Raw genomic sequence first — 12488 nt, 5'->3', positions numbered from 1 at the left:
CGGCTTTAAAGTTCATATGGAACCAAAAAAGAGCCCGCATTGCCAAGACAATCCTAAGTCAAAAGGACAAAGCTGGAGGCGTCACGCTACCTGACTTCAAACTATACTACAAGGCTACAGTAACCAAAACAGCATGGTACTGGTACCACAACAGAGATATAGACCAATGGAACAGAACAGAGTCCTCAGAAATAATACCACACATCTACAGCCATCTGATCTTTGACAAACCTGAGAGAAACAAGAAATGGGGAAAGGATTCCCTATTTAATAAATGGTGCTGGGAAAATTGGCTAGCCATAAGTAGAAAGCTGAAACTGGATCCTTTCCTTACCCCTTATACGAAAATTAATTCAAGATGGATTAGAGACTTAAATGTTAGACCTAATACCATAAAAACCCTAGAAGAAAATCTAGGTAGTACCATTCAGGACATAGGCATGGGCAAGGACTTCATGTCTAAAACACCAAAAGCAACGGCAGCAAAAGCAAAAATTGACACATGGGATCTAATTAAACTAAAGAGCTTTTGCACAGCAAAAGAAACTACCATCAGAGTGAACAGGCAACCTACAGAATGGGAGAAAATTTTTGCAACCTACTCATCTGACAAAGGGCTAATATCCAGAATCTACAAAGAACTCAAACAAATATACAAGAAAAAAACAAACAACCCCATCAAAAAGTGGGCAAAGGATATGAACAGACATTTCTCAAAAGAAGACATCCATACAGCCAACAGACACATGAAAAAATGCTCATCATCACTCGCCATCAGAGAAATGCAAATCAAAACCACAATGAGATACCATCTCACACCAGTTAGAATGGCAATCATTAAGAAGTCAGGAAACAACAGGTGTTGGAGAGGATGTGGAGAAATAGGAACACTTTTACACTGTTGGTGGGATTGTAAACTAGTTCAACCATTATGGAAAACAGTATGGCGATTCCTCAAGGATCTAGAACTAGATGTACCATATGACCCAGCCATCCCACTACTGGGTATATACCCAAAGGATTATAATTACTCTACTACAAAGACACATGCACACGTATGTTTATTGCGGCACTATTCACAATAGCAAAGACTTGGAATCAACCCAAATGTCCATCTGTGACAGACTGGATTAAGAAAATGTGGCACATATACACCATGGAATACTATGCAGCCATAAAAAGGATGAGTTTGCGTCCTTTGTAGGGACATGGATGCAGCTGGAAACCATCATTCTTAGCAAACTATCACAAGAAGAGAAACCAAACACCGCATGTTCTCACTCATAGGTGGGAACTGAACAATGAGATCACTTGGACTCGGGAAGGGGAACATCACACACTGGGGCCTATCATGGGGAGGGGGGAGGAGGGAGGGATTGCATTGGGGAGTTATACATGATATAAACGTCATGCACATGTACCCTAGAACTTAAAGTATAATAAAAAAAAAAAAAAAAAAAAAAAAAAAAAAAAGAACACCTCTGGGATTTTGATTTGAATTGCTTTGAATCTATAGCTCAGTTGGGGAAACTGTATCTTAAGCCATTGACTCTTTTGATTCACCAACAAGATATATCTCTTAATTTTATTTCAGTCTTAAATTTTCTCTCAGCCATCTTTTGTACTTCTCAATGTGTTATAGGTCTTGAACTTCCTTATTCAGATTCTTCCCTTTGCAGTTAATATTCTTCAATACTATAATACATACCATTAAAAATGCCAATCCAAGTTTGTATTGCTGATGAACAGAAATACAATTAAATTTCATATCGATTTTTAATTCTGCAACTCACTTATTGTTTCTAGTAACTGTTTTATAGAGTCTATCAGATTTTCTACGTGAAAGATTATGTTATCTATGAATCATACAGTTTTACTTCTTCCTTTTCAATCTGGATGCCTTTTATTTCATTTCTTGTCTCATTGCACTAACTAGATTCACCAGGACAGTGCTGAAGAGAAATGAGTAGGACTGATATCCTGGCCCTTTTCCTTATCCGTATGTGTGTGTGTGTGTGTGTGTGTGTGTGTATTTTATTTATTTATATATATATATATATATATATATAATTGTGTGAAAAATTGATTCACACAACTATGAAGGCTGAGTCCCACAGTCTGCCATTTACAAGCAAGAAGAAGACCAGAAACCAGTGATGTACTTCAATCCAGATCCAAAGGCCTGAGAACTAGGGAAGCAGATGGTGTAAATCCCAGTTTGAGGGCAGGAGATGTGGACTGAACATAAATATGTGTAAACATGTATGTTTGTACGTGTGTGTGTATGCTATGTGTATATCCTAAATGCAGTTCTGATAGTTTCTATTTTATTTTATTGTGTTTCTTTAAAATGCTGTTCTTGCTCATTACATTCAAGATGTAAACTACATTTCATCAACAATTATGTATTTTGTAGTAACCCTAGTGGCCCATATCAAATATGTCCTTTTTGTCTAAAAAACAATGCATCTTTAAAGGTTCACATTAAACTTCAGATAAAGTGTTTGTTTTTCAAAAGACAAGAGTTAATTAATACAAACTGGACCTCAGGAAAAAGGATCAACAGGTACAGGTGCCCTCTTGTTCATTTGCCATCCTGTGTAAGGCTGTTCTTGGGCTGGGGCTGGGGTGCAGTTAAATGTCATGTATTTATGATCCATCTTCCCTCTATTTATGAGGGAAGTATGAGAGCTGTATTGGGTATGATAGTTAATTTGACCTCGAGCCTCAAGGACCCTTACTTAAGACGTCAAAAAGTTTAGGAAGGAAAAATAAAAGAGCTGTGCAAGCCCCTTTCAATACTCAAGAAACCTTGTGGCTCCCAGTCAACAGAGGCAGAAAAGCCTCAGCCTACGTAACACAAGCTGTATCCGTATGCATGTCCGTTGCTGGGTGTGTCCATTATTGCGCATGTGCCTTGCTGTCTGCTGTCTGTGCTCAGAGCCGTGCCCTGGCAGGTGGTCCTCCTGTCCTCTTCATTCTTTCTCACTCACTGGGACTCAGCTGGTAGGTCCGCAGATCAGTCCTCCTGGGAATTTAGTTGTGAGTGAATGTCAGGGGGCGCCAGCGGGCTTTGGACAGGTCCTGCGGCACAGAAGCCACAGTCCGTGGCTTCTGAGGGAAAAGGGCCTCGCGGTTGACGTCCGGCTCCTCCCAGGTCGCGACGCCACATGGGCCTTTGTCCTCGTGGCTGGGCTAGGAAGAGGGAGGAAGGTCGGCCGAAGAGGGGAGGAATCACGTGAAGATGGGGCGAGTGCTGGGTGTGCTGTTGGAGGTATCTGAGTGCCGAAAAGCCTGGAACTCTCTGAGGGAGGGCAGATTCCCCACTTCTCACCTGGGCAGTGGCAGGGCGAGGTGAGCAGTAAGGAAGGGGCCTGGAAACTAGGAACACTGCCGGCTGATAACCGCAGCCCCGAGGTCTGCAGAGTGCCCCACGGCGGTAGAGAGTGAGGAGCACGCCCTTCACTCTGCTTCGCAACTTCACACCTCTGCCAATGACATCTCGGGAAGGAATGGGAGAGGCTGTGGGTTCCAACTTAACTTGATTTTAGGGGGGAAATGGGCCTAGTAAATGAGAGTGAGGCAAAAGCAGTAGTCACTCCGGTTCCAATTCTCCACCTGTATTTTCCTAGATGTCTTCATGATGGAGAATCTAATTGTGAAACCAAAACTCACAGAGAAGTCCTCTGTCTTGCCATGAGCCTTGCCTGCTACCAGAGCCATAACATTAATGACTTTGCAAGCAGCCATATTTGGCTAAATTAGATGATACCTGAAAATTTTTGAAAATATCTTAAAATTAAGTCCCAGGGTAATTGTGAGCTTGCATGCTTTCCAATTTAGCCATGGAAGTGGTCAAATGATACACTCACGTACATTTTCTGAATCACAGTATGCCACTTTCAGAGTGAAACATGAGTGGACATCAAAGAACAAGATCCAGATCTAGAGAAAGAAGAGATGAGCAAGACTCTAATCATCCAATAGGGGCTGTGGTTGTGAGTATTTTGACATTTGATATTTTCTATTAGAAACTTATTTTTGTTGAACTAATATTGATATATTAATAAGGTTTTCCATGCTTATAAATGGTAATAATTGAATCTCGTGAAGTAAATATAGATTTGGATGTTTGCATTCTAATGTTGCCTGGATGGTTATGTTTTTATATTCCCCAGAAATATTCTCTATGGCTTCCTTCTCCTGCTTATTCATAACACATTGTATACATCCATTCCAGCGTGGATTAAAATAGCTTCCCAAGTTTTTAAGGGTAACTCTTTTCTTGTAGTGACTATTAAGAATAAGTATATAGAATTGTGTAGGATAAAAAATGTCTTTAGACTTATTTATGGTAAGATATATTTGTATATTGAGTATATGTATATTATTAACATGCATTATTAATAACAGAGCTTTTTATTTGCACATGCACTCATATTCTTAGGCCCAGGAGCCACCCAGTGATGACCAACTTCAACAACAGGAACCACCAATTGAAAATCAGGATTATACACCTGGTCAAGAGAGAGATGAGGGAGCACTGGAGTTCCAAGGTGAAGGGTGGGAAAGAAAGAATGCCTATGAATGGAGGAGGTGTATGTATATATCATGTATTATGATATGGAAGTAAAAGGAGGGAAAAAGGCAATAGAAAGAGATCTCAAACATTGCCTGAAAATTGGCTGGAAAAGTGAAGAAGGCATAGTTTGCAGCTGGGGGCAGTCCCTTAGTATAATTCATTCGACCTTCAAGACTTACTTGTTATGCTTGCCAGAGTGCTTCATTAGCAAATCCAGTGAAACTATGTTTAATTTTAGTCAGAATTGTATACTATTTCACTAGTTAAATTGATCTTAGACTATTGTCTGTCCTTTTTAGCAATTATATTAAAAGTTTAAGCAACTTGTGATAGCATATATAGAGTGCTAAGGTGTTTTATATATATATATTATAGATCACATATATGAATATATATATCATATATATATCTCATATCCACACTAGTTCACACCTTGGATTAAACTAGCTTGCATCAAGATATAAATCTATATATGATATGTGATATACACATCACATATGTGTTTGGACCAACGGAGGCAAGATGGCGCAGTTCCGGGTTCTTCACCGTCAGCTTTCCCTGCCCGGGAAAGACACAGGTGGACTGCGCAGGCGCAACCCGACCTCCGACGGAGAAAAACCGGAACCCGCCTAGCCACGCCCACTGCCTGCCCTGACCCGCCTACATCCCGCCCACTGCCCTCCCACTCCCAGGCCCAGGACATAAAAGCCGCTCCCAGCCGGTGCGCTGCCCGCACTTCCTCAGCCCTCACTCCTGTCGGGACTGTAGGAACTCCGCCAGAGAGCTCCACCGGGTGACCCCCCCGGTCTCCCCTGTCAGAGACCGACGGACCTCACCCCTCCCCCACACCTTCTTTCCTGAAGCTGGGGGACCAAAAATAAATGTGCAGTTTTGCTCCTAGCCTTGCCTACTCGCTGGTCATTTAATGCTTGCCCTGGTTTCCTAGAAAGCAAATCAGCTTCCTAGAAAGCAAATCAGCTTCCTGGAAAGCAAATCACCTTCCTGGAAAGCAAATCAGTTTCCTGGAAAGCAAATCAATATGTATATCATATATAACACCTTGGGTTAAACTAGCTTGCATAGAAATATAAATCCCATTTGATAAGTAAGAAAACGGAGACTCAGAGATTGTGTCTTACCAAAGGGCACTTCACTGGTGGAGAAATAATTGTATTTTATTCCAAAGTATGTATTCTTCTTACCATCTAGGTTGCTGTAAGAAAAAGTGAATGATTTTGCTTAAACTGTTTAATACTAAAATGTCTATACTGTGAGATAGCTCAGTACTGGCATAAGAATAGACCCAATTCAGTGGAACAGAATGTGATTCCAGAGAATGACTCAATGAATGATAGCCACTGTTTACTTTGATTGAAATTTGTGTATGGAAGGTTTAGTTAATAGCTGAACAATTCAGGATATTGGCATATAGGTAGCTGGTTCAGTATAATTTTTAAGTGGCTTTTAAAAGGTGGTTAAATCCTCTTATGGCTAGAAACATCAAAAGATTAAGTACCTACAATTATCATGAAACAATTAGTTCTTCCAGGTATGGCATTCTGGAGCAAAATATTTACATAGCTCAAGCTGTAGATTATTTTAGCAATTCACTGTTGAAAGAGTCCCAGAATTATGATGACAATAATACCCATTAAATTCTTTCCATTCCACTTCCATTATTCTTGCTGGAAGTCAATGATTTTGCTGTATTCACAAATAATTTTGCTATTGTTTTAAGAACTTCATTATATATGGAATTCATTTATGGAAAGTAACATATAAGACCTTTGGACCGAAAAGTAACTTTATTTTAACAAAGTAAGTTTCTTGTTACCTCCACAGGTTATGGGTGTCATGACTATAAAATATGTCATATGCTTACAAATCCATTCAGCTAATTCTTCATAAAATTATATTTTAAATGTAATTTAAATCTTATCCATGGTGTAAATTTCTGATTTCCTGGATAGCTGATGGTTATTCCCCATATTGCGCTATGGTAAAATATAAGGACAGCACATGTTTTGTGCTTTGTTCTTATAATGTCATTTAAAATGGAGGTTTTTGTAATGCAGGAAAACAAATATATGAAGTCCAATCCATCCACAGCTATACCACCCTGAATCCACTCAATCTTGTCTGAAGTCCAATCCTAGTTGCTGTTAATGTTGTCAAAACTAACTCTTGTCTTCCTGAACTCCAACACAGTTGTCATTTATTCTTTTTTATTTTTAATTTATGTTTTGAAAAAATATAAAATTTACAAAAAAGTTGCAAGACTATTATAATCAGCTCATATGCTTTTCACCTAGATTAACTAACGTTTACAGCTTTGCCACATTGATTTCATACCCACTATTCTCTTATATAGCCATATTCTCTTGGATAACCCCTGTATTTTTATTACATTTGGGGAATTCAACAATGAAAAATGCAGTTGTTTAATATATAGCTTATATTCAAATTTCCCCAGTTGTCCCAATAATTTCCCTTATAGATTTTTTTTTTCTGATTCCAAGATCATGCATTACATATAGTTGTCAATCCAATTTAATCTCTTTTAATCTGGACCAGTTCTTCACTCTTTCTTCGTCTTTCAGGACACTGGTATTTTTTAAGAGAATGGACCAGTTGCTTTGCAGAGTGTTCACCAGTATGGGCTGTATTTTTAAATACTTTTTTTTTCATTCAACATTTATTTGCAGTGACTCATGCCATGCAATATGTATGTTTTAGGGATGTAAATATAATGAGAGAGATGATTTCAGCCTTGAGCTCATAATCTAGTTAGACAGACTCAAATGAATCACTAATTTGAAATGATAAGTACAATAACGTATACCTACAGAGGGTTCAACTAAGCTGTCTGGGGCAGTTGTGGGAAAAGAAAAGGGTGATAACCTTTGGAAAACTTTGTTTTCTTTTTCTGATAAGACTCCTGAAATAATGTTCTTGAAATTCTTATGCATTGCATGTATTACCACACTAGCCTATAGGCTTTTATTTCATAATATTGAGGGAGTGAATATTATCATTCTTTTATTTATATTCTATGTTTTACAACTTAAATTAGTAGCCTTTTTTATTTTTACATGCTAGACCTGGCAGCCTATCTCTGGGAACTGACTCGGTCAAAGACTGAGGGTGAACGTGGAGATGGTCCTAACATCAGGGGAGAATTTCTGCCAAATCTGGAGCCTGTTAAAATACCAGAAGCCGGTAAGTTATTCATTAAAAATGCCAATTATGGGGTTTCTGTTTTCAAAAATACTATACATTTTATAATACAGTGGTGCCACTACTGCTAATATAATTTAACAGAGTTCATTATAAAGATTCTTTGAAAGATAGTTCAGTCCCCAAAGCCTGACTTATAAACAAACAGAATCATAGATTCTACCACATTGGGTCAAAGTCACATTCAATTATAAAATGTGAAGGTACTTTCTTACTTTTTAGTATAAGTTCCTAAACCAACAGCTAATAATATCAGTTACTTTTATAAGGTCTGCTTTTAATAAATACCTAATGATTTGTAACAGATATTCATTGTATGAAACATGCTGAGGAAATTAAGTAGGCTCTAGTCCAAGCTCTAACAAAATTTCACTGACTTTGGGCAAATTCCTTATCTTCTAAACCCATATTTGCTCTTATAAAAGTGGGTCAAAATCAAATATATTAAAATTTGAGTAATCAACTTAAGTATGTTTTATACATTTTTTTTCCAAACTTCTAGGCATTAATTATATGAGCTTCTGAATTTAATATAAACACTTAGTGTTTAGGAAAGAAATTATCTTGCATTAGTCTACTGCTTTTGCTCTACATTCCTGATCCATTCCATTAGAATATTAGATTAAAAGTATTTTTGGGCTATGTTCAGGAACCTCTTGAACATATACTCATAAGAAGATCATTGCCTTAAATACATATGTTATTAAAAGATAAAAATATAAAATTATATGAGGATTCAATATAAAAAATAAGAAACAGGCACAAAATAAACATAAGGGAAAAAATATATACTTAATAAAAGATAGGTATAAGTCATTAAGGGAAATAATTCAACTAGTAAATAAAAGAGATTTTCAACATATCTATGAATAGAGGATCCCCTAGTTGCCTAATCTTGAAGAAAATGGACAAAGCCCAAGTATACACAATAAAAATAGGAACAAGAAGGACAGATATTGAATGTGTAATATAATTAAAAGTGGATGCATTCTTTTTTTTTTTTTTTTTTTTTTTTTTTTTTTTTTTTTTATTTTTTTATTTTTTTATTTTTTTATTTTTTATTATACTTTAAGTTCTAGGGTACATGTGCATAACGTTTATATCATGTATAACTCCCCATGCAATCCCTCCCTCCTCCCCCCTCCCCATGATAGCCCCAGTGTGGATGTTCCCCTTCCCGAGTCCAAGTGATCTCATTGTTCAGTTCCCACCTATGAGTGAGAACATGCGGTGTTTGGTTTTCTCTTCTTGTGATAGTTTGCTAAGAATGATGGTTTCCAGCTGCATCCATGTCCCTACAAAGGACGCAAACTCATCCTTTTGATGGCTGCATAGTATTCCATGGTGTATATGTGCAACATTTTCTTAATCCAGTCTGTCACAGATGGACATTTGGGTTGATTCCAAGTCTTTGCTATTGTGAATAGTGCCGCAATAAACATACGTGTGCATGTGTCTTGTAGTAGAGTAATTTATAATCCTTTGGGTATATACCCAGTAGTGGGATAGCTGGGTCATATGGTACATCTAGTTCTAGATCCTTGAGGAATCGCCATACTGTTTTCCATAATGGTTGAACTAGTTTACAATCCCACCAACAGTGTAAAAGTGTTCCTATTTCTCCACATCCTCTCCAACATCTATTGTTTCCTGACTTCTTAATGATTGCCATTCTAACTGGTGTGAGATGGTATCTCATTGTGGTTTTGATTTGCATTTCTCTGATGGCGAGTGATGACGAGCATTTTTTCATGTGTCTGTTGGCTGTATGGATGTCTTCTTTTGAGAAATGTCTGTTCATATCCTTTCCCCACTTTTTGATGGGGTTGTTTGTTTTTTTCTTGTATATTTGTTTGAGTTCTTTGTAGATTCTGGATATTAGCCCTTTGTCAGATGAGTAGGTTGCAAAAATTTTCTCCCATTCTGTAGGTTGCCTGTTCACTCTGATGGTAGTTTCTTTTGCTGTGCAAAAGCTCTTTAGTTTAATGAGATCCCATTTGTCAATTTTGGCTTTTGCTGCCGTTGCTTTTGGTGTTTTAGACATGAAGTCCTTGCCCATGCCTGTCCTGAATGGTACTACCTAGATTTTCTTCTAGGGTTTTTATGGTATTAGGTCTACATTTAAGTCTCTAATCCATCTTGAATTATTTTCGTATAAGGGGTAAGGAAAGGATCCAGTTTCAGCTTTCTACTTGTGGCTAGCCAATTTTCCCAGCACCATTTATTAAATAGGGAATCCTTTCCCCATTTCTTGTTTTTGTCATGTTTGTCAAAGATCAGATGGCTGTAGATGTGTGGTATTATTCTGAGGACTCTGTTCTGTTCCACTGGTCTATTTCTGTTGTTGTGGTACCAGTACCATGCTGTTTTGGTTACTGTAGCCTTGTAGTATAGTTTGAAGTCAGGTAGCGTGACGCCTCCAGCTTTGTCCTTTTGACCTAGGATTGTCTTGGCAATGCGGGCTCTTTTTTGGTTCCATATGAACTTTAAAGCAGTTTTTTCCAATTCTGTGAAGAAAGTCATTGGTAGCTTGATGGGGATGGCATTGAATCTATAAATAACCTTGGGCAGTATGGCCATTTTCACGATATTGATTCTTCCTATCCATGAGCATGGTATGTTCTTCCATTTGTGTGTTGTCCTCTTTGATTTCACTGAGCAGTGGTTTGTAGTTCTCCTTGAAGAGGTCCTTTACATCCCTTGTAAGCTGGATTCCTAGGTATTTGCTAAAAACGCTCAATAAATTCGGTATTGATGGAACGTACCTCAAAATAATAAGAGCTATTTACGACAAACCCACAGCTAATTCATACTGAATGGGCAAAAACTGGAAAAATTCCCTTTGAAAACTGGCACAAGACAGGGATGCCCTCTCTCACCACTCCTATTCAACATAGTGTTGGAAGTTCTGGCTAGGGCAATCAGGCAAGAGAAAGAAATCAAGGGTATCCAGTTAGGAAAAGAAGAAGTCAAATTGTCCCTGTTTGCAGATGACATGATTGTATATTTAGAAAAACCCATCGTCTCAGCCCAAAATCTCCTTAAGCTGATAAGCAACTTCAGCAAAGTCTCAGGATACAAAATTAATGTGCAAAAATCACAAGCATTCTTATACACCAGTAACAGACAAGCAGAGAGCCAAGTCAGGAATGAACTTCCATTCACAATTGCTTCAAAGAGAAAAGTGGATGCATTCTTGAGCTCTAAACAATTCTCACAATTTGATGCAATGTTTGATATGCTAGCAAAACATAAAATTATTTACTATACCACAGTAGTACTGAATATTTAAACATGATAACATGGATGGACTTTTAAAACTTGCCAGAATTTTCCATCAAAATTATTTATCATTTAGAAACAAAAAAATAAGCTATTGTTTGTTTATTTGTATTTGGCTTTTCTAGATTCCTCAGTCTCTTCTCTTTCTCTCTCTCCTCCTCTCCCTCTCCTTCTGCTCCCCCTTTTGCCAAATTGTGAGAATCATTACTATTTCTTTTCAACACTTCATCTAATGATAATAGCTTGCAACCAGTGTGATGATATAATTTATTGGACAAACTGGAATATTTTTAAATGTGCAAAGAGGGATTATTGATTATACTAGAACCACAGGTGAAAACAGGGACAAATGGTTAACCTACTTAAAACAACCATATAAGGAGTAAACTAATCAAAAACATTTTAGCATTTTCCCACAACAAACAAAACAAATATACTACTAGCCTTTCTATTTATGCCACTTAAGCACTTTCAAATGTAGCATTACTGTTTGAGCTATCCTATATTCAAAACATTATTTCAAATTTCTTTGTTTCCTAAGTTTTATGTTTATGTTTGGCTAGTTGGATGTTTTTCTAAAATTACATGCAGTTTTTAGTTTCTAGTTAAAACTTTCTTTAAATAGGTTCATTTTATCAAATCATTTTGAACTCAAACTCTTTCTCATACACTAGAAAAATGAGTGGGATTTTAAAATATTGTTAATACACCTGAAAGCCTACCTTCGAAGTCTCTATAGAGGTTTAACTGGATATAAGCCAGAGGGTTACCTTGTTATAGTTCATTTCATAAAACCAAAACTATGTCTTTTTTCAACCCGTAGTGTCATCAAAAAAAGTTCTGCTAAAAAATACTCTCAACTGTTATGTTTATCTTATAGGTGAAGGGCCACCATCGGTTTAAACGAAGACAAGTTGAAACTATACATGCAGTCTTTATGTTGGAAACTTGACCATTGAAATTCTCTCAATAAAGTTTCACACTTGTCTGCAAAGAAGTCTTGTGCAGCTTATGTTAAACTAGGAATAATTAGGTGTTTCATGCTATTGAAAATTGAATGTTTTTTGAGAATTTATATTCTGTTTAAGCTGGTATATAGAGATATAATTTTACGTATTGATTTTTCTCTCCAGAACCTTGCTAAATATGCTTATTAATTCCAAAAGTTTGTCTCTAGGTCTCTTTGATTATCAACATATACAATCATGCCATCTGTGAGTGATAATACTTTCAGTCTGCCTTTTAAAGTACCTTACTCTTTATTTCCTTAATTCATTTTATGGCATTGGACAGACCCATCCAGTACAATGTGGAATTGAACTGGTGATAGTGGACACTCTCATCTTATTCCTGATAAGAAATGGAAAATATGCAACATTTTACCATG

The 12488-nt window shown here is 37.1% G+C and overlaps 1 protein-coding gene across 2 annotated transcripts; it reads left to right on the top strand.

Moving 5' to 3' along the window:
- Positions 1–2926: 2926 nt before the first annotated feature.
- Positions 2927–12052, top strand: PAGE3 (PAGE family member 3). 2 transcript variants are annotated; one of them, XM_033201017.1, is made up of 5 exons: positions 2927–3006; positions 3907–3998; positions 4448–4556; positions 7682–7801; positions 11982–12052. In XM_033201017.1, exons 2-5 carry the CDS (start codon positions 3915–3917, stop codon positions 12002–12004), a joined length of 336 nt encoding a protein of 111 aa, XP_033056908.1. In that variant the 5' UTR covers positions 2927–3006; positions 3907–3914; the 3' UTR covers positions 12005–12052. The 2 variants fall into 2 exon arrangements, with proteins under 2 accessions (XP_033056908.1, XP_033056909.1); XM_033201018.1 differs by having other exon boundaries at positions 2932–3006; positions 3893–3998.
- Positions 12053–12488: the final 436 nt, after the last annotated feature.

This window comes from Trachypithecus francoisi, unplaced genomic scaffold (genome assembly GCF_009764315.1).
Source record: "Trachypithecus francoisi isolate TF-2019V2 unplaced genomic scaffold, Tfra_2.0 Lachesis_group6, whole genome shotgun sequence".
Classification (NCBI taxonomy): domain Eukaryota; kingdom Metazoa; phylum Chordata; class Mammalia; order Primates; family Cercopithecidae; genus Trachypithecus; species Trachypithecus francoisi.
This window is presented reverse-complemented; position numbering and strand designations above follow the sequence as displayed.

What these genes read in the sequence shown, in the direction of transcription:
- PAGE3 (XM_033201017.1), top strand. Translation starts at nt 3,915, where the DNA reads ATGAGTGGACATCAAAGAACAAGATCCAGATCTAGAGAAAGAAGAGAT. An exon ending in ATCCAATAGGGGCTGTGGTT is followed by an intron (nt 3,999 to 4,447) that starts GTGAGTATTTTG and finishes TCATATTCTTAG; the next exon opens with GCCCAGGAGCCACCCAGTGA. An exon ending in TGTTAAAATACCAGAAGCCG is followed by an intron (nt 7,802 to 11,981) that starts GTAAGTTATTCA and finishes TTTATCTTATAG; the next exon opens with GTGAAGGGCCACCATCGGTT.